This window comes from Pteropus alecto, unplaced genomic scaffold, assembly GCF_000325575.1.
Source record: "Pteropus alecto unplaced genomic scaffold, ASM32557v1 scaffold156, whole genome shotgun sequence".
In the NCBI taxonomy this organism is placed as follows: Eukaryota; Metazoa; Chordata; class Mammalia; order Chiroptera; family Pteropodidae; genus Pteropus; species Pteropus alecto.
Genome location: NW_006437746.1, coordinates 5,488,565 through 5,515,435, shown reverse-complemented (window position 1 = coordinate 5,515,435; position 26,871 = coordinate 5,488,565). Strand labels below are relative to the sequence as shown.

Below are 26,871 nucleotides of genomic sequence, written 5' to 3'. Positions count from 1 at the left end.
ACCCAGTTATAATTGAGAGCGCTTGATAGATAAAGTAGTTCACTAATTCACTAGTGTGAATTTATATTCACATCGAGGATCTATACGAAGTTTGTTTGTCTATTTCTAACTTAAGTGATGAAACTGAATTGCAAGAAGCCTGCAGAGTAATCAAGCCCAAGAATCATTTTGACATACCATTCTCATTTTACAGATTAGGGAACTCAAGCCTGGAGGATGACTCGCTCAGAGCTCCAGCTGAGAGATTAAACTAGTGCTTCAGCGAAGTATAGAAACTTCTATACCCAGCTTTCTTTTCTTGCTTCCTATTAACGAGTCCATTTAAAATTAACTTACTTTATCTGTATGAGTAAAAGATGAATAGTATAAATAGCGGGAGAGGTTTTTTTAACAGTAGATAGTTTCATTCAGGAGGGTTCATTTTTGTATCCTCTGGAGTATCCAGATTGGAGAATAACACTGTGTCCTGTCCTTTTGTTCATAAACTACATAGCTAAACATTATAAGGCATAAATGACTATTAAGTGACCTTAAATGAGTCTGTCAGTGCGGGAAGCAATTTATTCATGAACATATTAAAATGAATTCTAGAACACTTGCACAACCAATTAAACAAATGTGTAGAACACTTAAGGAATTTATCATACATGTTTTAGAATAGACTCTCTAATTGGGTAATCTCTTTAATTAATTGAAAACCGGGGCCTTCTAGTTAAAACGCCAGTGCTTTCACTTACAACACAACACTAGCGTTGCTTTTACAGGGTCATTTTTGTAAGGAGATACTGTGTGTGTGTGTGTGTGTTTAAATCATACTTCTGTTTATATGCTGTGACAAAAGAATAGCTAAATTGTGTTGAGCGCAGACCCGGCCGTTTGGCCAGATGCACACAGAACCAAGTGACCTTCCCATTTTCCAACGAATTTTTTTATCAATTTTACCTTCTTTGGATGACTTAAGCTGCTTTTCGTATTTCATGAGTAACACTTCAGCTCAGGAAGTGGTTTGGGAGGTGGCGGTGGGGGAGAGAGAAAGATTATAATGGATAAAAAGCTGCCTTTTGAGAATCTGCTCTCAGATAAATTACTGGATTTTCTGTATTTTCACCTGTGTCCTAAATTAGAAAGAAATTGAGTAGATTGCATAAAATAAGTGTCAGAATTATATGTTTCCGGGAAAAATAAATCTATTGGGCTCTTATGTTGTTAAGGATGGTACAGATGTCCTTTCAAATGCTCTGATTATGAAGCTTTAACGATAGACAGCCGTTATTGCATGTAGTTTATAGCTTTCATAGGCTAACAGGTAATAATGGTTATAGATAGAAAAGGGAAAAGCAATTACTTTTTTATGGAACCCTTTGACATTAGAATTTATCAGGCTTTTAAAAAGTTCTTTAATGAGTCATTTTCCCTGGCAGGACATGGAGTGACAGTATTACTTTATATGAAGAGTAGCCTGGGTGGTGTGTAGAGTAGGACTTCCCACCCATACTCATGTGTTATAAATGGGTCACAGGTATGCCACTTAGTACCGATGGCTGCAGTGGGGACTTTTAAGTGACCATTCAGATATTCGTAACAGTAGAAATAATACTTGAACTCCTAATTGTACAGTTCCCACAGGAAAGCTGGGCACAGGGTGGGCTGGAGATGGGAACAGTTCTAGACAGGGCCATAGACTCTCAATGTTCTCAGCCAAAGCAGACTGTAAGAATCGAAAGCTGCTCAGTTTGTTTTCTGCAATTGTTGACTCTGGGGCCTTGAACCGACTGATCTTGACGATTTTGTCCACTTTTATACTTTTTCTTTTTTGTGGATAGGATTTACCAACTTCATGATGCTGTAACTAAAATCCCTCAATGCGTGTTTTTTTTTTTTAGTTAATTGGCTCTTGTCACTATTTTTCTTCTAATGACTGACTAAATTATGTTTAACTTTATTGTTATAGTTATTGGATGTTGCTGAATAGGATTATTTTGTTAATTTTTTCCATTATTCTTTTTGATTTATTTATGTATTTTCTGCCTTAGTGTCAACAATTAAACTAAGTGTGATTTTTGATAGGCTTTTTTTTAAAAGACTTATTTGTTATGGGAAATTTAAAAAGGTTATTTCCAAAAAAAAGACCATAGTCGTTCATTAAAGGGCATTGTAAGCTTCACAACCTCAGAAACTCGATTTTTCAAAATTTTGTATGTATTAACACTTAATTGAATTCAGCGAATCGATATGTCATGGCTTCCTGTTTTTCTTACCACTTGCTTAAACCCGTGTATGTTATAGTGGATGTCTAAGAAAGACTAAATTAGACAATTTAAGTTTTTCTTTTGAAAGACGGATTTTATACTAAGCTTTAAAAACCTACAGCGCATTTAGTTTTTACAGTTGTGCCTTTTCCCATCATAATGGGCTACTTGCATAAGACAAACACTAATACAGTTGTGGAATCAAAAATATAACTTTCCTCCCATCTTCTGAGTTCTTTTAGCTGAGCGAATAAGTTAACATGAGACAATCAGATTAATAGGAGAAAATGTCCAAAATTTATTACTATGGACAGGCGGGGGTGTCATACGAATATGAGACCCGAAGACAGACGCATTGGGCAGTTGAGGTTTATATGCCGATCTGGACAAAGGAGAGCGAAGCAGGAGTCGGAGATTTCAGAGGAAAGTAGGCGACTCACAGGTAGACGAGAAAGAGCACACACGTGGTGAACAAATTCTTGCCGTGTCATCCGGACACAGTGGGACACAGAAGAAGTTCAGTAACGAGGCTTCCCTAGATTTCTCCCTGTCTGCCTCGTCTAGTTTATATTATGATGCTGAACAAGTTTTTCTCTCTGAATTCCTTTAGGCAGGTAATGGCGGGGAGGGTCAGAGGTTCTTTCTGAGTCTTTTTATTTCTTAATAACCAGCTTAAAATCAATATCTAGAAAAGGATATCGATTTTCCTCACTAAGGAAGAAAGTTCGTTCTGAATGATTGCTAAGAGAGGGGGTTGGAATCTCTGTCTGTATTTGTGGACATTTTTTCTTCTTTTAATTCTGCCAGTTTTGTTGCATGTAGTTTACATGCACACACATTATAACACATTAGATTGTTATATCTTCTTGATGAATCGACTCCTTTATCATTATGTTACGTCCCTCTTTATTCCTGGTGATATTGCTTGTTCTGAAGCCTGATTTGTTGTATATTAGCGTGGCCACCCCAGCTTCCTTTTGATTAGTGTTTGCATGGCATGTCTTTCTCTGTCCTTGTTCTTTCAACCTCCCTTTCCTTTTGTCTTAACCATTTTTCAGTGTAAAGTTCAGTGGCATTAGTTAGGTACATCTGAAGAACGCTTTTTGCTGTGCAAACCTGAAACTGTCCCCAATACCCATTGCCTCCCCCAGTCCCTGGCAACTCCCATTCTGCTTCCTGTCTCCGAGTCTGACTATCCTAAATACCTCATGTCAGTGGAATAATACAATTTGTGTCATTTCGTGACTGGCTTATTTCACTTAATATTATGTTCTCAGGGTTCATACATGTTGTAGCTTGCGTCAGGATTTCCTTTCTTTTTAAGGCTGAATAACATTCCATTCTGTGGATGTACCACGTTTTGTTCATCCATTCATCTGTCCATGGACACTGGATTGCTTTTACATGTTAGCTATTGTGAGTAATGATGCTCTGAACATGGATGTCCAAATATCTCTTTGAGACCCTTCTTTCGATTGTATTAAATATACATGCAGAAGCAGAATTTCTGGAGCATATAATATTTCCATTTTTAATTTTTTGAGGAACTGCCATCCTGTTTACCTTAGTGGCTGTACCATTTTTTCTTCTTACCGGTGGTACACGAGGGTTCCAATTTCTCGACGTTCTCACCATTTCTTTTTTTATATTGAATAAAAGTGTGTTTCTTGTAGACCTTACACAAGTGAGGTCTTATTTCTTGTATCCATTCTGAAGGATCTGTCTTTTAACTGGTGAATTTGGACTATTTATATTTAATATGATTATTGATACAGTTGAATTTAAATCTATTATCTTGTTAGTTGCTGTTTGCTCTATCTGTTCTTTATTCTAGTTTTTTTCTCTGCTTTTGGATTAATTGAATATTTTTATTTTATATCCAATATTAGTTTTTTAAATATCTCTTTTTAAAATGTTTAAGTTTTTAACGAGAGAGTATAAAGAGGGTTTTCTCATAATTGGATTCATGTTCTGATAATTTTCAGTTTTCTTTGCCTAAATGTCTTAATTGGTATGACAGAATTTCAAATAAAACAAGTGACAGATAAACCATGCCTGAACCTCACTGCAAAAGACACAACTGAAGTAAGCAATTCTGCCTTTTCTAAGTTTTCTACAGTTTCAAAACAAGAAACAAAATTCTTTTATGGCATTGGTTATATCAGTTTGTGATCAAGTTCAAGAAACTAGTTACAGGATCTTGCTATTATACCTAAAACCAAAATGCTTCACACAATTATAGAATTACTTATTGTTTCAGTTTATGTGGAAATTGCACTTTGAGACTAATGAAGCAAAATAGAAAAGATCCTACCCTGAATAATGCTATTAGTATACGCATTAAAAAATTTTAAATTATTTTTGACATTCAGTATTATATTTGTTTCAAGTGTACAGCATAGCATGCACATTTCACAAACTCACATTATAGACAACATTAGTTAATAAAAATTTTTGTTTACAAATTGATAAATCTATACCCTTTTTGAAATGGTGTTTAGTTTTTAAACAAAATATTGAGGATAAAATATTTAAAGTGATAAATGAATAAGGTATTCACAGACACATTGCTTAAGTTTGTGTATTATTGATGGTCATGTGATGGTTACTATGACAAGAAGGTGTAGACTTTAGCATCAAAGAGTTTCATGCTCAAAAACCTGAGATTTAAGTAATCCTTTTATTTATGGGGAAGCTCACATATAAAAGTTGTGCTGGATCTAGACTGTACATTAAATGATGTTATCAAAATGCTAAATCCCATTAAATCAGAGCCACTCTAATCCTTTCGCTTTCAACTTTGCATGTGACACAGTGGGATTAGAATACTGCTCTGTTGTTTGAAACTGAAGTGCATTGGCTGTCCAGAGCAAAATTTTAATAGTTTATGAATTTAAAAAGAGAATCCAAAGTTTATGCAGAAATGATTCTTGATATGTTCATTGACAGATAATTATTGACTTTAAAAAATGCCTTTCCTTAATTGACATTTTAAAGACAGAAGTGAATTTAATCGAATTACTGGGACTTCAGTGACATCATTTATGGCTTCAGAAAGTCAAGTTATAAATGAATCACTAGTGATACTTAGCCTTTCTTACTTCTTTAGAAGTCAAATTTTATTAAAATTAGTAGTGTAACATCTATTCATGCTTAGTAGTGTAACATCTATTCATGCTTGAATCAGATTTCATTATTTTGAAATAGTAGATAAGAAAGATATGATTTAGGAACTTATTAGCATAATCATGAGAAATTTAAACATTTGTTTTAAGGAAAGGAATCGAAGAAAAAGCTCTTTCTACTGTATGATGGGACCTTTTATATGATGGGTCCACCTAGCATTTGAAAAGATCATTGTTTAAAAATCTTGATCAGGAATTACGGTAGGCGTTAAAATAGGAAACCTCGTATAAAAAAGTTAGGCACGTGGAAGCCGGCTCAAATTTATCATTAACATTTTTGGAAAGATTTTATTTAGAGCTCTATACAAATTCAATATTTATTATCTTTCCAAATCTTAGTACTTTGTTTTAACTTGTAACTATGTAATATAAAGAATATGTAGTGAATGTTTTCACCGAACCCTTGTATAGATGTTACCCGTCCCGCCCAACATTCCTTGTGCTGGACAGATGTTGTTATTATTTTTTCTTCTGGACACTTGCCTAGAAGGTCTTGTTCCTGGGCTTATCCCCTCTGTACTTTGTAGTAGAACCGAGCTTAAAATCTATTCTGGTCTGGTTTTTTGTATCGACTTGCCTTAAGCCTCTGTGCTACCACTCTGTTACATCAAAGCCTTTCGGTGTTGGACTTGAGAACTGGGGATGGGATGGCTTTCGATTTTTCGAAGTTCTAGATGTATTTGCTTTGCGTATATTCTGTAATCGTGGTAGCCGCACAGCTTGGTCCGTGGGGGAAATTAAGAAGAAATAATGATTAAAAAGGCCCATGACTTTCATATTTGTAGTGCAGGATAGGAAAAGTGGGAGAAGGAGAGAGTATGACAAAGACGAAGATAGAAGGACTGTATTTCTTACTGTGTGTTTCTTTTTTCTTAGTAAATTTGTTGGAGAGAGGTAGACAGTGAAGGAGAGTTTGAAAGGTGAGCTTGACCATTAAGTGGCTTGAATCATAGTACATTTGGCTTTTCAAATTTTCGGTTGGGGAAAGACTATATGTATTAGTTGAGAATCTTTGTTTGCAAGCAACAGAAATAGATTGACTAGGCAAAAGAAAGGTCGGAAGGTTGCTCACTTGGACTTGAGAAAGAAGTCAGCCGGGGCAGCTGAAACGCGCGTGTGGCCTTCCTTCCTGAATATGGTCATGAAATGGTCCTTTTCCAGGCGTTCTCTTCTTATCTTCTGATTGGCCAAACTCCAGTCTTGGGTTTGACCCTGTGGTGGTGGGTGTTGGTGCGAATAAGCAGCAGCCATTACACTAATTGATTTCCAATTGATTTACATTTACCCGATTGTGCTCATATGTCCGTATGAGTCTCTTAGAGACTCTGTTACAAAAGACTTTGAAAGCAGAGCTGCTACTCTGCCTACTTTTTTTTCCTACTGAGCTGTGTATGGACTGGGAGCTCAACTTATTGCAGGCCCTTTGGTACTATTTACTACATTTTTCTGTATTTTTTGGCTATTCACCTACAATTTTGCCTATGCTAGATTATCATTCTTAATTTCAGGTTATGTTTGAAAATCGAGAACCAACCTGGTTGTTCTCTAAAGATGATAATGTCCGTGACCACAGAGAGGAACTACCTCCCTTAGCTAACTCAGGAAACATGTCTGTGTTTTTTGTGCCAGCAGGGCTAAGTGTAGTTTGGTTGACATAGTTAACCACAGTGATCTGTGAAGAAGCTGTACTTAACCCAAGATGAGGCCCATACTCACAATCTTTGGTCAAGAAATGTGACTTCATCTGTCTGATAATAATAAAGCCATTTTATTTAAAAATGGAAATCTAATCTAATCTGACCTTATTTATTGTTCTTAGGAATTATTTTGGGACATGATTTGGAAATGGAGATATATGGAATAGTTGAAAGGGTTATAAGACTTGAAATCAAAAGACCTGATTTGAGTCGTATTGGCTGTATAACCTTAGATAAATTGACTTTTTTTTATACTTCCTTTTTCTTACTAATGAAAGGGACATAACGGCACGTGTTCAGTTCACCTCCCAGAGATGTGAGAATAAAGTATTTACTTTCGGTAAGACTGTTTGTTACTGAGCTTTAATTTTCTAATCTGTAAAATGAAGGGAGTCTTTTCTAGCTCTAAATTTTTAGATTTTAATTTTTCTTTTTTTGTTTTCAAAACAACTGACAGAAGTTTCTAGGAGTGTTTTTCCCTGTACGGTACTCATCATAGAACATTTTCCCATTCCCCAGGCAGTTACAGTGGTGCAGAATGGCCGACCTCAGTCTTGCAGATGCGTTAACAGAACCACCTCCAGAAATTGAGGCCGAGATTAAACGGGACTTTATCGCCACACTGGAGGCAGAGGCCTATGATGACGTCGTGGGAGAAACTGTCGGAAAAACAGACTACATTCCTCTTCTGGATGTTGATGAGAAAACCGGGAATTTGGAGGCAAAGAAGAAACCATGCCCAGATACTAGCCAGGTTGAAGGTAAGTAACTAACCCAAACGGGATATATAGGTTCAGAAAATAGATTGGGGATTATGCTTTGGGTCGTAATCTTGGAAACCTTGAGGAAACTGAACTGAGGCTAGTAACTTTCTCTTTATCTGAATTTCTTTATTCAAAACCAAGGACGTAGGTTAACATTACCCTTTAGTAGAGTGTGTGTTTATGAAGCTGTGGATTACTTTTCATCCTAAAATTTCTTCTGTAATATCTCAACATCTGTATGATCTGCTTATGAATTTCCTAAATTAAATTGTTTGCTGTGTCTTTTCTTTGAAAGTAGGTTTGGAAAGTTAGATACATAAAATTCTGCATTTACATCAAGACTTAATTTAGAATGGAATCAGATGCCACTTGTCTTTGAAAATAATCCCAGGTCAGGATTAAAACATGATTAAACCCTTTAAAAGAGATTTGCTGCTTTTACATGTTGCTGGTTCAGCTTTGTTAAGATAGGAGGATTTCTGCATCTGTGTTCATGTGGGATATTTGTCTATTGTTTTCTTGTGATGATTTTGTCCAGTTTTAGAATTGAGGTCATGCTGACATCATAAAATGAGCTGAGAGGTTTTCTAGAATAGAAATTGTGTAGAATTGATGTTTTTTCTTCAATGTTTGTTTGAGAGACTTTGTCAGTGAACCATTCTGGGCCCAGAGGTTTCTTTGTTAGGTTTTTAACAAGGAATTCAAATCAATTTCGTTTAAGGGATGTCAGAACTATTCGGATTGTCTCTTTCTTCTCAAGCGAGCTTTGGTAGTTTGTATCTTTCAAGGAATTGGTCTGCTTCCTCTAAGTTGTCAAATTAATGGAAATAAAACTGTATTTATCACCTTGTTATTTTAATGTCTATAGGATCTGTTGTCATGAATCCTCTCTTTCATTCATTATGTTGGTAATCTGTGTCCTCTTTTTTTTTTTTTGATGAGTCTGGATAGAGTTTGTCAATTACTGATCTTCTAAAAGATCCAGCTTTTGGTTTCATACTTTTTTTCCTATTTTTCTATTTTCAGTTTCTGCTCATATCTTTAATATTTCCTTTTGCTTACTTTGAGTTGAATTTTTCTTTTTCTGTTTTTTTAAATTGGTAGCTTAGATCATTGATTCGAAACATTTCTTTTCTAAATTAAACACTTTTAAAATTGATATAATTGACATACAACATTAGATTCAGGTGTATGACGTAATGATTCGATATTTGTATATATTGCGAAATGATCACCCCAGTAAGTCTGGATAATAACGATGCTTCACTACACAATTCCAACTGTTTTTGCCTTGTGATGAGAACTTTCCCTCTTAGCAGCTTTCAAATATACGATACAGGATTATTAACTGTAGTCACCACGCCGTACGTTACACCCTCGTGACACTTATTTTATAGCTGGAAGTTTGTACCCTTTGATCACCTTCACCCATTTTCCCTACTCCCCAACTTCTACCTCTGGCAACCACCTAAAATAAGCTTTTAATGTTATAAATATCCCTCTAATCATGCTTTTAGATCTGTTCCATAGATTTTGATATGCTAGGTTTTTTATTTTCATCCTATTCAAAGTATTTTCTAATTTCCCTTGTGAATTCCTCTTTGACCCATGGGTTATTTAGAAGTATGTCGATTTCTTAATATTTGGGGATTTTCCAGATGTCCGTCTGTAGTTGATTTTTAGTTTAATTCTGTTGTGGTCAGAAGACATCCCCTGAGATTCCAGTTCATTTCAGTTTGTCAGGGTTTGTTTTATGGTCCAGAGTCTGGCCCGTCATGGTCAGTGTTCTGTGAGCGCTTGAAATGATGTGTATGACACCATTAGTGTGTGAAACACTCTTACCAACGCCAGTGACGTCTGTTGGTTGATAGTGTTTGTTTTCTGTATCTTTGCTGACTGTGTATCTCTTGCTGTAGTGATTTCTGAGAGAGATGCTGAGGTCTCCATGTAATTTTTTAGGATTGTGTCTTTCTCCCTTCAGCTCCATCAGTTTTTATTGAATGTTATTTTGGAGATCTGTTGTCATGTGCATATCCTTTTAGATTGTTACGTCTTCTTGATGAGTTAACCCTCATATTGTTTGTTCTGAAGTCTAATCCTGGTCGTGTATTAGTAGGAGCTGCCCTAGTTTCCTTCTGATGACCGTTTGCGTGACATACCTGTCTCCTCTTGCTCTCAGCACAGTTCCTTTTAAGTATTTAATAAAAGTGGAGTTTTTTATATACAAAATATGGACGAGTCTTGCTTTCTTATCCAATCTAAAGACCACTGTCTTTTAATTGATGTGTTTAGACTATAGTTAATGTGTTATCGATATGGTTGGATTTAAGTCTGTCACTTTAGTTGCTTTTTATTCCATCTGTTCTTAATTCTGGTTTTATTTTTTTTTCTGTCTGCTTTTGGATTAATTGAATATTTTTTATGATTCTATTTTTAAGTCTAATATTGGCTTATGTATATTTCTCTTTAAAATTGTTTCACATTTGACCTAGAGTTTACAGTGTACACCTTTAATTTCTTCCAATCTGCCTTCCAGTAATATTATGTACGGTGTAAAATTCCATGCAGAACAATGTCCAGTTCCTCTTTAATCTTTTGCATTGTTGTCTGACACACCGAATGTTAGTAACCTATGTGGTTACTTTCTTTGATTCATATTGTCATCTTTTAGAATGAATAAAAATTTGGAAAAACGCCCTTTACATTTACTCTAACTTTGACCATTTTAGGTACTCTTCATTTCTTTGTATAGAAATGGTTAAGAGTCAGTCATCTCAGTTTTGGTTTATTTGAAAAACGAACCTTCACTTTCAGAAGATACTTTTGCTGGGTGTCATATTCTGTGCTACTTTTTTCTTTCACTAATAATTTAAGGGAAAATTAGTCTTCCTACTTGCATAGTTTCTGATAAGAAGTCTGTTATAATCTCGATCTTTATTCCTTTTTTTTTTTCCTTCCTGTCTGCCTTCAGGTTTTTATCTCCATCTTTGGTTTTTAGCAGTTCGAATATGTTGTGTTTAGGTCACGTCTTGGCATTTGTCCCGCTCGGAGTTCTCTGAGCTTGATCTCTGAGCTTGGAGCTCTCTTGTGCTTTAATGTGGTTCATTAAGTTTGGAAATTATTTGGCTGTTATCTTTAAAAATATCTCTTTGCTTAGATTCTTGGATGTTGTCCCACAGTTCTTGGGTGCTCTTTTTTTTTTTTCCTCCCTCTTTTTCTTCTCTTTATGTCTAATTTGATGTACTTTCTTTTAACTCGCCTTCAGGTTCCCTGATTTTTTCCCTGGCTGTGTTGAGTCTAATGAAGACCGCTCAGTGACATTCTTTATCTTTAATATCTTCTCTTCTTCATTTCTAGCATTTCTCTTTGACTCTTTATTTTCCACCTCATCTATTCATGCATCTTTCTGTCTTTCACTGTAGATATTAACATATCAATCGTAATTATTTTAAATCTCTGTCTCGTAATTTGAACATCTGGGTCATCTCTCAGTCTCATCGTTTTATCTCTTGGTAATGTTTTTTTTCTTTCTTTCTCCCCTGGCATTTTGTTTCTGTGTCTCTTAGTTTTTGAGTAAATGCTGGACCTCACATGTGAAACAGTAGACACTGAGACGAGAAGTATCTATGCCTGGAAATACCTTTATTATTACTTGGTCACTGACATAAAGGGTTGAGTTGATGTAGGCAGGCGCTGAGCTAGGTTTGGGTGTTATTGTTTCTGTGTTTGTCTTCAGTGCACTGCAGGTTCCAAGTTCCTCCCTTCCTCATAGTTAGACTGGGGACCGAGGTGCTGGAAGGCTTTGCTCAGTGCTCTTGCTCCACTCTGAGCTTTTTCCCTCCTCTGTGCACCTGCGCCTCAGAAAGATGTGTCTCCAGGCTCTTGTCCCCCACTTCTCAGAAGAGTTCCGCCTGGCAGAGGGCAGGGTTTTTTTTTTTTACTTTCGCGTTTTGGTCCTGGTGTAAGCTCAGTCCTGTGTGCGTGCATCTCATGGTTTGAGTCTCTCCCTCGTACAGTGATGGGGTCTTCTCATGGTCTTGGTGTGGAATCCTGGGCTGGGATGTTTTCTTGCTCCTCCCCTAGGCGAAGAGGGCATTTCCTTATTCCTCCTTGCCCAGCTGCCCTGGGTCTTCCCGTGGGCCCTGGGGCTGACTGGGGTTGAGACTCTTCCTCCAGCACCCGAAAGGGGAGCACGGTCCCCTGGGGACAGGGCAGCTCTCCCTGGTCTCCCGCCCCGCCTCCAGTTTTTCCTGGGAGCATCTATCTGGTGGTCATCTTTGGAGACAGACCCGCACGTGGGTGTGAGCGCCCCTTGTGTCTGTCGATCCCGGGACCCCGTATTCTCAACGCTGGCCTTCACTTAGCCTTCAGCGAGTCACGGAAGTGTTTGGTTGAATTTTTCTTACCTGCATCGGTGGCACCAGCATCTCTTCCTCACGTATCTGACACAGGAGAGCCAGCGCTCACGTCCCCGGTCTCCTCGAGGGGATTGTCTTTCTTTGGATTTCATACTGCTTAGTGCCTCTAAAACCCCAGCTTTCTGGTGAGTTTAAGATATGATTTCGTATTCGATCTGGCTTTTTTGTTATTGTTGTTGATGGGATAGGAGTGACATTTAAAAATAAGGAGGACTTAGTGGGAATAAAGGAAATGGTAAGGAGCGAATATTTTAGTAACTTGAGCCATGGCTGAGATGCTCTCCCCTCGCTGGTTAATGTACCTTCAGCAGTCGCAGGTGGAAGAAGCTGGCTGCTTGTCATTTTCTGCTTTTCTTTAGCCGTCATGGTTTCCATCACCGGGCTCGGTTTAGGCAGGTGGCAACGGTGGCTTTTCTTGGGCTTCGTCTTGGTGACTCGATCTGTGTACCATTAACTTGACCCAAGAGGAGGAAAGTTTTTCAGACGTGATTTTGCTCATAAAAAGTTATCGAATTTTCCCTGCTAATAGTTTAAAATATGTGAATAGCCTGTAATTAAGAGTTTATGGACTCAGGAAGGCTGCTCTAGAAATCGATAACTGTGGTTGCTCGGAGAAGAACTAGATGGCTGGGGTGTGGGGTAGGTGGGCGGCTTATTTTTACTGTATATCTCTTTGGACCAATTGGATTTTGTCCACATGCATTTATTAACTTGTTCAAAAAGAATAATATAGAGTTTATAATTACAGTATTTAGCTTAAGTAAAAGTTGCTGATTTTTTTCGTACCACCTTGTTTGTGGAAGGCGTGGCTAAGGATAAATGGGAGAAGGAAGGAAGCCGGTGGGAGACATGGAAGAAGAAGGGAGAAGCTTCCTTATTTGGTCTTGTAGAACTTGAGCACGAGCGAGTTCTCTGTGAATGGGCCTTCTCTGCTACGGGTCCGATTTTTTATAGATGTTTGCCAAAATGATAAGTTATGTGTTTTGCCTGGAGAACATTATTTTTACGGTTTATTAGACATCCAGGTTTAAGTTTGATTTCATTCTTGGATGAGAGTCAGTAAGTCATCCCTGGTGCTCTTCGATAAGATTTTACAGCGTGCTCACGTAGGCCAACCAGTGGAACTTTATCAGCCAGCTTCCTGCATCTAGATATAGAAAGGGCAGTTAATTGGGTCGTGCCCATAATAGAACTCTTTAGACAATGGTTTTATTTCTCTTAATTCTCAGACGCCCACCCTGATTGCTCTCAACTTAAAAATGAGGGCGTAAGAAAGCAGGGCTGCCTTTATGAAGCTTAACGCAAAGTAGAAAACGTTGCCTTTTTCGCCCTAGGTACAATTCCTGCCCCGGACCTGGAAACAATGACTTCTCCAGGAAGCTCTATTTTTTGTTTGTTTTAGAGTGAAAGGGCATTTCCAGTTCACAGTGTGGGCTCTAGGGATGCTTGTCGTTACTGGATTCAGCTTTGTTTTTAGGCCTTTTCTTGTGGCTGTGCTATGTACCTTTTCCCATTTACCCCCGTTTAGCTTTGCTTCTGCAAGTATGTCGTCTTAGCATTGCCTTTAGATAGCCAAATACGTGGAAATAAAATGGCCGTCAGACTACTAAAATGCTTGTCACTTTGGGAAACAGTTCGCAAAATACTTTTTCAGAACATATGTACTGCTACTTGATTTTGTGTCCTTCGTAAACGTTATCTTCCTAATAATTGTTCATCATCAGCTTTATATGCCTCTTATTTTCTAGGTCAGGGAGACAAAAGACAGAAGCTCTTTCTTAGATGTGAATAACAGCAGTAATACTGCGACTCATTCAAGACATGGTCATAGATGTTTGAATGAACATCTAACACATTGTTGACCCTTAGACACAAATAAATAGTTGGCAAATTTGTGGACAGTTTTTTCTGTACTCTGTGTGCTTAGATGTGAGACCGAGAGAATACTTTGTCTCCAACATTCCAGGAAGTTTCTGAGGCCAGGAACGTGTTTCTGAGGCCAGGAACGTGTTTCTGAGGCCAGGAACCTGTTTCTGTAGAATGTTTTAACCTAAGACGGTGGTTCTCAAAGTGTGGTCTTGGATCAGCAGTGTCAACTGGGAACTTGTTTGAAATGCAATTCCTAGGCCCACAGGGAATCAGACGCTCTGAGGGTGCGGCTCAGCACTCGGTGTTTTAACAAGCCATTGCTGGTGACTTGGCTGCATGTCCAAGGTTGAGAAACGTTGACCCAGGAGGAAGGGCCTACCGCATCGGTCCTAGAAAGGATGATAACTGGGTAATATTTCTCCTTGTTCAGCTGGCTGGGGCCTTCTATTGCGGAGGACTGCAGCCTACTTAAGTGGCCACCAGAGGGCAGTGGTGGCACAGGCCTGACTTTTGCCCTAGCATTGAGGCCATGCTGAATCCTCCCCATTTTGCCCAAAGCAGACTCCGTGGCCCTTCCTCACAGCGCACGTGCCCTCTCAGTGGTCTGCTCTTCCTCTTCTCTGCCAAGCTGACTTGCCAGCGGCGGGAGTCTGAAATCCCTTGTGGAAGAAGAGATTTAAAATATTAATAAATTTGAATATTCTTGTCTCACACATGTGATTAGGTTTCTTTTGTTTTGTTTTATTTTGTTTTTTTTTAAACTCGTGTTGTTTTCAGTACTCTGTGTGTTTAGCTGAGAAAGTGTTCATGTCATGCATGAGAGTCCCTCTGGGGCAAATGAGTCACTGAAAGAAGGCAGTATGGCATCTTTTGAACTGGGACTTCTCCAGTAACGTGCAGTGTTCCAGTGACTACAGCCCAACGAGTCTGATCTGCAGAGATGTGTGCAAGCCTTTTTTCCTTTACTAAAACCTAATATTTTCATGTTTAGAGTTGTTTTTAATCTCTCCTGAGCTTAGAGTTGTAGATCGTTAGGTGTTGTGTCTATGGTAGAATTTGTCTTTTATTTTCTTCTAACCTCCTTGTTTTCCTTTTATTTATTTTATTTTATTGTGGTTAGTTGCTTATGTCGTAGTCTCACAATTATCGCTTAGTCTAGTAATGTCATTTAAGCTAGATTTTTATATAAAGCAAAAGTAAACTAATTTTAGGTTCTCACAAGGTTATAGTTTACTGAGCAGTCTGCAATTAATCTATAGTTGGTCAATAGATTAACCAATCGATAGTTGATCAGTCTACAGTTAATAACAATGAGAATAATAATAGTTAACGTTTGCTTAACACTGTATAATCGACACAGTCCTGCCTCCAGTATTACTGCGTTTAGTCCTCATGATAACCGTGAAAGGTAGATATTGTCCCATTTTCCAGGTGAGACTATTAAAGGCTTAGAGCACTAGGGAATTGCATTTGATCATTTAGTGAATAGTGACAGAACCATAACCTGTACCCAGACCTTCTGATTTTAAACCTATGTCCTTCCTATGAAACCATATCATCTTCGTGAATGCATAACTTTCAGCTTGATTTACTGTCTCGTAGATCTGTTTTTCAAAACTAAATATTTACTTATTTAACTCAAGAAGCAGAATTATCAGACATATAAATAGTGTGTTCAGGAGATATAAATGAGAATCTTATTCATTTGCATAAAGAGCATGAACTCGAGGCTCTGCGGCTCATTCACATGACTTCGTAAAGTCTTCCACTTTCCTAGACAACTTCCGGTACTTGCTCCCCTGTTCGTAGTCTCAGCTGATGACCTTCAGAACAGAGACTCAACAGACTCAAAGAGAACTTCCGCCCAGCGCCCCTCCCTCCCCATCTGACCCGCCTTCCCCGGTGCCCTTTGCTCTTTGCTTGTTATGGGCGAACTGTTTGCGCTGTCACCGCCGATGGCATTGCCTCTTCTGTCTCTTGCAGTATCAGCTGGGTCATTCGTCAGCATTAAACGTACCATAAGTTTTTCCTTCATTAAAAAAAAAAAAAATCCCATCTCCGCCCCATGTCCATCTCATCCACTTCGTTTTATTCTGTTCCTTCTCTGAAAAAGATGTGCCTACCCCCTGTCTCAAGTTCCATTCCTCTCTTCTCTCCCAAATCCACGCCCATCTGACTTTAACTGATACCATGCCACCCAGACTGCTCCTTCTAGGGCACGAGACTTTCATAGTGCCGGGGATGAATCAGGCTCCAAAGGTTTTGGCTTGAGCAACTAACTAACTAAAAGGAAGGAATTGCCATCATCTGAGATTGGGAAGACTGTAGAAGGAGTAGATTTGAGGAGAAGATAAGAAATTCAGCTGGGAGTCTGTTGAGTGTGACTTATCTGATCCTGGTGAAGGTACCAGGTGGGAGGGGACACAACTCTGGGGTCCAAAGGAGAGGTCTGGGCTAAAGACACACCTCTGGAGGTTGACAGGATTTCAAGCTTTGGCTAACGGTGGCGATTGGCAGTCCTTTTAAGACTGGGTTTAGATGTAACCTTCGAAGAGCATTTCCTGACTCGTCTCTGCCTCCTTCAGGCCCCCTCCCCCTCAGCCTCTTTTTTTCCATCTTCCCCTCTGTAAGTGCCTTTCTTCTCTGAAGGTATTTGTTGTCTCACACTTATCCCACTCTAGAGTAGAGATAGTATTGTGTTTATTTTTTATATTCCATGCAGAATAACACAATTAGCAAAAAGAGAGAGGCACAGTTACCAGCAACCTCAAGTTGCTCAGTGGTAAGAAGCCAGAGGTGTCAAAGTGACACTTGAGACAAGTGACAGGAGAGAACCATGGAGAAGCACATCAAGTGAGGTCATGCAGTCTGACGGCCTGTGGGGAACCAGGGCGACGCCACTGCTCTTGGAGCATGGTAGGTGGACAGTCATTGTTCGTTAAACTGAATAGACATTGTTTTTTAGCAAACTAAACTGAACTCATTTTGTTCATGTTCCGGCTATATTAACGCGCAGACTAACAGTTATGTCTGTAAACTAAAACGTAGCTATTTATTTAGGTAGACCTCAGAGTCTAATCCTAAACCCTTGTAATATAGTCTCACTGATTACATTTAGGGAAATTTTTTATCTAGTGTGACATTTTTGCAAAAATAGTTGTTGGACTTTGATTTGAAAATATATTGCTTAACTAAGTTTCTTTTAGAAAAGAAAAATAGTACTAACAGTTAACAGTTTATAATGTTAGTACCTTAATATGAAAGAAAAGCAGAGATCTCTTTTAAGAGGTTAATTCGTCAGGTTCTTTCTGTAGCTGAGAAATTCCGAGAGTTGCACAGGAGAAAAATACCAAAGAAATGAGCATCCTATCTGTAAACTCCCATCCTAACCCAGATGTCCGCTACGTTTTTCTCCCCCAAACCCGATTCCCCTCACGTTTAGGCACCGACTCTAAGTGGGTTGGCAGAACATTTGTTTCTAATAGTCAAATTTCTTACTCGGAAAATGGTGTGAAATGGCTCAGTGAGACCACAGAGGTATTCCTACTGCACCCCAGATAGGCTGCATTTCATTTTACTGAAAACAAAGAAGTAGCATGTGACTCGTGGTCTCTTGGTGTCGATCTTGTTTGAAACCTTCTGGTAATAGCTTTGTTCCCCTGATTATAAAAACAAAACATTACTCTGAAAATTAGAAAATTAAGTTTAAAGGCACAGCGTCTGATACTTTTTGTTCTTAGAAATTTCAGGTTAACTTAGGAGTTCCTTGGTGCACTCTCCCTCCTTACGGCCCATTCTGCCACTCCACATATATAGTGTTTATTCCAACCATTCCTTCATTCTTTCCTTCTTTAAGCAGTATTTATTGAGAATACTCTGTCACTGAGAAGGAAGAAAAGGAACCCAAAACTTGAAACCTCAAGGGGTTGACAGCTCATTAGGGAAGACAGTCAACTGCCAAAGGAAAGGAAATGAAGAACTGTGGGATTTGACAGGAGTGACGTAATGCCTGGTTTCTCACTCCAGGGAGAAAGCAGAAGCCTCTTGGGAAGGACAAGGAGGGGGGCCAAGCACAGGTGTGGAGGCGGGGAGTCCGTGCAGGTGCTGTAGGTCTGTGTGGGGGAGTAGAAGGGGAGGAGGTCTCTTCCGAGAGGAGGCCATGTTTTCTTTGGGGGAGGTGAGGTCCTATGCTGAGAAACAGAGGTGGAAGGGGTCGGGGGTGTGAGGAGGACAGGATGGTTTAGCACGGACATTGTAGAGTGTGGAAGAATGAGTCGACAGATATTTGGGCCAAGTGAAGGTTGGGAGTGATGAATTTATAGTGGTGTATGAATCTGCCTTTGTTCTGGAACCTTAGCCCAGCCGTTTTTTCTTAGTGGATGGGTCTCTGAGAATCTCTGTACTAGCACTGCAATCCTTCTGTAAATTTTAAAGCATTCTAAAATAAAAATCTTGTGTAAAATAACATTTTATTTTATTTAAATAAGTGAAAATTTCCCTTGACTCCCACTTAACCCTATTTATTTCTCAAGAGGAGTGGGTCTTTTAAGGTTATGTTCTTTGTATTTACAAACGTACGGTCAGAAATCATTATCCTTAGTTTTATACAAACGAGATCGAACCACATGTTATTTTTTATAACTTGCTATTTTTATTTACATCTTAGAAATTTTTTCTGTCAATACGCATAAACCATTCTTTGTAACTTCTGCTTTGGTGTAGAGATCTTGAAACTTTAATCACATACCCATATGAGAATTCTGAAGGATTTTATACCCTTTGTACGTTTTTAAGTGGACACCTAAAATTTTCTTTTTAGCAAAAGATTAAATAGTTGAAAAGCAAGTGTGTTTTTAGAATGTTTTACTTTGCCACATAAAAATAATAGTTACATCACTCTTTTAAATGTGTCCAAATGCTTAATGTATAGCGTTTTGATTCCCATCATCATTTATTTTAAAAATGCATGAGCAAGCTGTTCTTTATCATTGGAAATGTAAATCCATCTTTTGATTCCTTGAATTCTTATTTCCAGTCCTGTCTCTCACAGACATTTTTCCTAATGTAGTGTATTTTTACACACGAAAGTTTTTTCCCTTAAGTTGTTGTGGTTTTGTAACTAAATATGTATGGAAACTTAATTTTTAATTTAAAAAGTTTCTGTAACGATAAGACTCTAAGTATTAACTTGCTCCAGAAGAATTTAGCATATAATTACTAGTAGTAAACAGTTGACCTATGCTATAATTTCTGATAAGTTATTACTAACCATAAAAGTTGAATTTAATTGGAAACGTTTTTTATTAATGAGATGGTGGGGTCTGTTATTTTTCTTGATTGGGTCATGAATCTGCGGATAACGTTTTTTACTAGGCTGAAACAGGTTTCATTTAGCAATTTGTATTTCTGTTCTTACAGATGTAATAGCCAAGAAACCTTGTTCCCACGGCTGTGTGCGGGAGTAGAAGCTTTGTCACAGTGGTGTCCTCAGTTCTTTTAGTCACATGCTAAGAATTCCATAATTCAGTCCTGTTAAAAATTATCAGCAGTGTCCTATCAGATGGCAACTCTTTCAGGTTTGATGACAGCAGAGAGCTGAAACCTCTCGAACCGGAAACAGACTTATTACTCAGTCATTGGATAAGTCACTTTGTTCAGAGCTTGCTCTAGTTTCACAGATTTGTGATATTTTCTTTGACATATTTCTTTTTTAAAAGTCTCCTGTTTACCGTATCCGACATTGTGTCCCTGGGTGATATACATTTTCTTTGAACGTGATGTCCTTGTCCTTGGTAGTTCTCCTCAGTTACCTAGTGACACCGTCTTATTCGAAGTTGCCCGTGATGCACGACTGCCACCTGCGACAGCACTGCCAGGCGGGGTGTGGGGCTTCGCACTCTTGGGCACTGCCAGTCACCCAGGGAGCTGGCTTCCTCTTGTGCCAGAGCCTTCAGTCTCGGCTCCCGTCTGGAGGTGGCTGGCACGAGGCTGGCGGTTGTGGAGCGAGGGGAGGAAGGCGTGGGTCGGTGGGGACCGGCCTGGCAGCTTGTAAGAGCCCCACCACCGTTGCGTCCCTGAGCATAGGGTGGGTACCTCGGAGCCCCGCTTTCCTAGGGGCTTGCTTCGGGCCGTGGCTTCTCCGGTGTGGTCCTGTTTGCTTTCATTGTCTTGGCTATTTCTCATCATTTCTGGTCCACTGGAGGGTACCCTCCTTGATTTCCAGATCTTTATTTATGCTTTTAAGCAATTTCTTCTGCTGTTTTTTAAGTGTTTGCGATATATGTTGAGACTGACCTGTGTGCCTCAGTTGACTCTTATCTAGTCTTAAATTCTTTCATGCGCTTAATTAAAACAGGATTTCGTCTGGGAAAGTCTCCCTTTTTATCCCCATCTCTGGTTCCCCACACTCCAGTCCTTAGCAGTGACCGGTGGCGTTTGGTATATGTTCTTTCATATTTTTTCTGATCGTGTGTTGTTTTTATAATGCTGTTATGCCATATTTGCTTTTATTTATTTATTTTTAATATGTCCTGGCATCTTTCCATATCAGACCATGAAGACCACCCTCATTTCTTTTAATAGTTGTGTATTTCACAGTTTAGTGAAAATCTGTTCATGGGCATTCGTTACTTTTTAAACAATGCCATAATAAACATGCTATTTACATTCATTTTTGTGTAATTTTATGTCTTTTCATCAACGAAATACCTAAAATGGATTGTCGCGTTAAATGGGTATTTCAAAATTTGATAGACTGCCAAATTCTCTCTTCAAAAGGTGGTTTTAATATACATTCCCCAAATGGTGCATGAGATTACCTCTTTTCCTATCCATATACTTTTGCCCACATTGGCTGTTATCAGATTTTAAAAAGATTTTATCACTCTCATGGCCAAAAGATGGTATCATTTTTTTTTTTTGTAATTTGCATTTCCCTTTTATCTGCATTTTATTTTCTTGCTGTCTGTATTTTAAAATGAGGCAGATTTTTTTTAAATATGCATTTTTTTTTTCGAGTGAGAAGGAATGCATTTTGTAAGCTTTCTGTGTGAGGCTAAAGGGGAATTTATTTATTTTGGCCAAAATATGGGATAGAGCATGTTTTGCATCTCTCTGGATAAGCAAAACAACATGTGAAGCCCTAGAATGGAGCATGGTGGGAATTTAATAAGTCTGTTTTCTTTCATTCCTTTATTTCCCTCTTCTTCTCCTTCTTCTTCCGGTAATTGATATTCTCTTTTTGGTCTGCCTTGTTCTTTTAGATTGTTCTCCTTAGTTGTTCCTCTGCTATTTGAGAGAACAGAATGAATGATCTTTTCAGTGAATTTATGTGAACGATTTCTGCCCTGGATTTATGGGATCCAGAAAGTTGGACTGTGTGGTTTCTTGCCTTCCGAAGTAAAACTTTGCATTTTACATTTCATAGCATCCATTCTAGATTTTCGCTTGTCTGTGAGCTTCTTGCGAGAGATTCCGAGGAAACTTGAGATGGCAGGCACACTCGAAAGCAGCACAGGTTGCTGGAATGTTAGGTACGGTCAAGGCCTTTCAGGAAGGGTAACGATACACACTCAGTTGATCTACGTAGTCAGAGCAATGGCAATCAAGATTTCATGAGGAATTTTTTAAAAAGTAAATTAACAGCTGGTTCTAAAATTTATATGGAAAAGGGAAGTCATTAGAATAACCAAAACAGTTTGGGAAAGACCCAATTTGGAGGACTCACACGACCTCATCTCACAACTTTATACAAATATAGCAATCGAGACAGTGTACTGTTGGCAGAAGGGACTGACTCTTTGTCAGCGGAACAGGGGAGTCCAGACTTATATCCACACGTTACGTTCGGGTCAGTCAGTCTTCAACAGAGGTGCGGAGTCAAGTCAGTGGAATAAGGCTAGCCTTTCCAACAAATGATAAAGGAACAGTTAGGTGCCTGTATGCAGAATTATGAATCTAGATCCATATTTTACACCGTATGCAAAATTTAACTCTAAACGTATCATAGGCCTCAATTTAAAAATTATGAAACTTCTAAAAGAAAACACAGGAGAAAATCCTGTGACCTTGGGTGAGGTGAAGATTTCTTAGACACTTCACCAAAAGCATGAAAGCATAAAAGAAAAGGTAAATTACACTTCATTAAAATGTAAAATTTTGCTCTTTAGAAGACACAGCTGAGAAATTGAAAACACAAGTTATAGACTGGGAGAAAATATTTGCAAAACTCATCTGATAAAGAGTTGGTATTCAGAGTATACACGGAATCCTCAAAACTCTATAATAATAAACAACCCAGTTAAAAAAATAGTAAAAAAAAAAATTTGACCATTTCACCAAAGAAAACAAAGGGATGGCAACTAAACACATAAAAAGATGCTCGACATCCTCATTTATTAGCGAATGAGACACAACTGTGCGTATTAGATTAGCTAACATTAAAATAAAAGCCCTCTCGCAGAAGTGCTCTGCTCATGCCCATGTCCCCCTCGGGTCCAGGAGCAGTGATGGTGTCTGGAGTTTCTATGTGGAGGTTGTTTTAAACGGCCCTGTGTCCTTGGAGCTTTTGATTTGAATACCAGATCCTAAACCTGTGGTGCTTCATGACGGTTTTATGGAGCATGACGGAAATCTTTGACCATTTACAGAGCAGACAGGACTCGGCCTGCTGTGGTGCGGGGGTGTCAAGGGTGCCATGGAAACGAACGAGTCAGTTCTGGTCTGTGTTTCTGGGTTTCTTTCCATTGGATCTTTACATTTAGGACAGATTTGTATCTTCTGTCAGGCAATGCTCTGAAGAGTGACAGAAATTCTGCCAGTTACATAGCAGTTGGCTCCGTTTTTCATTTTGCCGTCAGGATGGGTAACTCTTCTTTGTGGTTGTCGCAGGTACCCCAACTGCTAAACCAGCAGCGCTGGCCAACGGCGATCATGGCATGGAAGGGAATGACACTACAGGTAAGTGCTTCCCCAGGCGCGTGGGCGAGACCGTCACGGCAAACACCTGAGAAGCTCCTCGGAGGAGGGTTCTTTCTAGGCGTGTTGCTCTCGTTGGATGTGTGTAAACCCAGGCCTCCGCCTCGTAACAGCTCCAACAATGCCAAGAGGAGAGTGGATTTCGTTTGATACTCTCTCAATATCTGTCGTTGTTGTACCACACTGAAGTCGGGTCAGTTTTAAAAGTGCACGCTCCTAGAGGCAGAGTGACCACCGTCGAAGTGTGTCAGAAGTGTGCCACAGCGGAGGCCTGCGGCTCTTCGGGCTCATGTCCTCCCCGAGCACAGCCGCACCCCGTTTAGCTTCCACTGCTCAGTGTCAGGAAACCTGGGAGCTACAGATGAAAAGCTCTGTCCTTTCTCTTTCGCCCTCAGTCTGCTTTTCCTTTATTTTCCCCTCCACTGTTACTTTTGAAATCCGTCTCTGACTTTAACTCCCAGCTATCCGTAGGGCTTTGCAATTCCGTCAGCTGGCACTCAGTTCCTGGGGTTCCCACCGCATCATCAGCACCAGCCCCTTCCCCCAGGGTGTGTGTAGTGAGCAGATCCTCGAAGCCGTGTCAGTCTTTTCTTAGGTAGCCGATAGGAGAGTCCCGTTGCATTTTTATAAGGAACAGCCCTCCTTCGCGGCTGTGACAGGCCGACACTGTCGACCAGATGAGCAGGCTGCTAACGGTCGAGCGCGTCGTTCCCTGCAGCAGCGCCCGCTCTCCCTCCCTGGGGCGTGACATCCGATTCCCGCGACCGGCACCGGATGTGGGCCGCGGCCGGCTTTCTCTCGTAGGCCTACCCCAGCCCGGAGAAGCCTGTCCCCGAGCCACCGCAGGATTCCTCAGTTTCTAAGGCTTCCAGAAGGCCCTCGTTAGCAGCAGTAATTATTCCAGGCTTCGTTCTTTATTCTGTGACCTTGGGAAATGTTGAACGTATCTCTGTGCCTCAGGTTTATTGGGTGACTACGTTCTATTTGTTGGAACTGTTAGTTTTACCTACTGACATCATCATCTTTATTAGCAACTCATGAATTAGGAACTCTTTCCTTTAAAAGCTAGAAACAACCAGAAGTGCCTGCCACTGTAGCTTCCAGTTTTATGAAACAAAATTTTGTTACTTCTCTGATAAATTGGTTGTATGTGGTAGTGACCATTTCTGTGCCTGCTGTGTAATTTGGTTTTAAGAAAAGATTTATAGAAATATCCCTATGATTAAAGGAGAAGTGTGAACATAACTCTAAAAAATGAGTAAAAACAGCTTTCTTTAACCCGGAGGCAGCGCCAGGGGAAGGAAAGGCTGGGAGGGGTTCGATTTGACTAGCTGTTGACAGTGGATGCCACTTTCATCCAGGAAGGAGACAGCAACTAGCAAAATTGGAGTAGGCTTCTTCTCCAGCAGGATGTCAGGTGTGACCAGAGGAGACGCAAACTTTATGTAGCAGTTGCTTCCCGCTGCCAGATCTTAATAGTGCGGGACAAGAACAGGAAAGGCATACAGTCCAGTTCTTACTGTTCCGTGACTTAGTTCCCTGGTGACAAAAAAGAGCCCAGCTTGTTATGAACTTCCCAGTGACATCGTGAAAGCAGGTCTTCCTGCTCTGGGACACCTCTCCGCCGTGAGGAGAAGAGTTTGTGCATCTGGGAAGATGTTTGCATCTGAACTTGACATCTTGACTGTATTAAAGCAGATGCCGTACTGAAAATACGCGCATTTCGTTGGGGGTGGGAAGGAGCAGGGAGGGGACGAAGCGCATGTTTTTGGAGCATGACTTCATTCTGATTTGGCCGTCACTAACTGGAGCATGTAGCTCAGCGCCATTTTGGAAATTCCCATTTCTGTTCCCTTCAGAAGGTTCTCTCTAGTCTAAGAGCAGATCAGCCCCGCTGGTAGCGTAGAAACGGTTTTTTGAGCATCTCGCTGTGTTGAACTGCTGTGTACTAACGACCTGTGCTTTTCCGCCCCTTCCTTCCCCTTCCTGTTTTTTTTCCTCCCTTTCTATTTTTCTCCTCCTAGAAGCCTAGAGTGTGTCTCAACACTGGGGCTGCTGCAACACCAGACCAGTGATCTTTCCTAAGCACCGTTACACTTCTAAAACCTTCAGCATTTTGCAGAGCTTTGCTTTCCTTCCCTGGACACGGTCTAGAAGAAGCTGAGGGTAGTTCTGCGGGGCCTCTCTCTGCTGATGCCTGAGCAAGCCACCTGCTTCCTCTTGTACTCTGCAGGGCTTGATGGAGCTCGTTTCCCTCTGAGCACGAAGGACAAAGACAATTCTTTTTAATTTTAGTATTTTTATAAAGGTCGTCTGATGTCTTTTATTTCTTGTTCTCTTTTAAAACTCATTTTATCATTTACTCCGCTCTCACGTTTTTCTTTTCTTTACGCATTTTTAGTTGGCGTTTTTCACTTGGTCTTCAAACCTCCCACACGAATCAGGATGTGGTAACACCAATGAGAGCGTGTGCTCTCGACAGGGATTGGGTCCCCCAGTCTGCCGTGAACCTCCCTGTGCCTCCCCCTCCTCTCCCTCTGCGAGCTTGCTTTTAGGGAAGGGTAATCTTTTATGCTACCTGTGTTTCTGTCCACCTTACTAAAATATGAGAAATTAGCGTCATTTTAATTTTAAGTTTTCTAATGCAGAGTAGCTCTGATGAAACTTTGAAAAGTATTTCCTCGAATCATTTTTTGTTAGTTGCCAGTTGGGCCGAAGCGGTTTCTATTATGAAATTATTAACTATTCGTCTAGGCTTAGATTCTCCCGAAGATTTAACCACCTTATTGCATGTGTGGAATTTTATAACCCAGATTACTTTCTTAATATTGATCGTGAACAAGCAGAATAAGAATCGAGAAGTTAAAGAAAATGGAATCCAGTATCGTTAGAATACCGGATTGTTCATACAGAGAGAAAGTAACATTTTCTGTATCAACATGGGAATGAAACGAAATGGCAACACACTGAAGGACAAGGATTTATCGGTTTCTGTTGAGGTGATGGTCTCATTGGACGCAGTCTCTTCAGGATTGGTATCCTCTTGAACTCCGGAGAGGCCTTTATGCAGCAGGCCAGGAGATGGAGGGTGGGTCAGGTCCTTTACCATGAATGTTAGTAGATGGTCTCACTGTGACTGTCTTAATTTTGTTCCTCATTTTTCCAAACTAATAGCTAAAAAATCGGGAACCATTTGGGGTAAGAACTATGGAACCTTTCAAATATAAGCTGTGATTGGATTTTTAGAAAAAGAATATAAAACATGGGCCATGTTTTGAAATCTTAGAAGAGTTCTGGTTTAAGACCTGGAATGTGAAATACTCTTAAATTTTCTGTCCTCTTACTGACTATGCGGGTTTTTATAATCTCCAAGGCACTGATTGTTTCAGATTGTAAATGGCACCGTGTTCTGAGGAAGAGCTCGAAATGTACATTGTTTTCAGCTCTCTGATACAGAGCTGCTTTTGTGATGGTAAAATCAGAATATTATGAATGTAAACTGAGTCCCTGCAGTGACTTCTGGAAGGTAGGGAGCATTTCCGCTTCTGGTCATGAGGATCTGGTCACGTGGGTTGGTCTCTCTGCCAGGAATTCCTCCTATGGGTTCTGGAGAGAAGACACTTAAGCAAGGCCTATTTTAGAGGGAAGGGCTTTATGCTTTCCTTTAAGCAGTTGATCAGATATGGAAGCTGTTGCCATAGGAGACCACACCG

The 26,871-nt window shown here is 39.7% G+C and overlaps 1 protein-coding gene across 12 annotated transcripts in view; it reads left to right on the top strand.

Moving 5' to 3' along the window:
- The window catches only part of MAP4 (microtubule associated protein 4), a 156,705-nt gene that overhangs the window by 39,925 nt on the left and 89,909 nt on the right, over nt 1–26,871 (top strand). For 10 of the 12 annotated variants that reach the window (XM_015591711.2, XM_025048916.1, XM_025048918.1 and 7 more), the window contains 2 exons: nt 7,651–7,892; nt 23,072–23,140. In XM_015591711.2, coding sequence (XP_015447197.1) covers nt 7,670–7,892; nt 23,072–23,140 — 292 coding nt within the window. In that variant the 5' untranslated portion in view covers nt 7,651–7,669. Of the gene's footprint in view, nt 1–7,449; nt 7,472–7,650; nt 7,893–23,071; nt 23,141–26,871 lie in introns of those variants that run through there. The other 2 variants (XM_025048917.1, XM_015591714.1) reach the window with 2 other exon arrangements.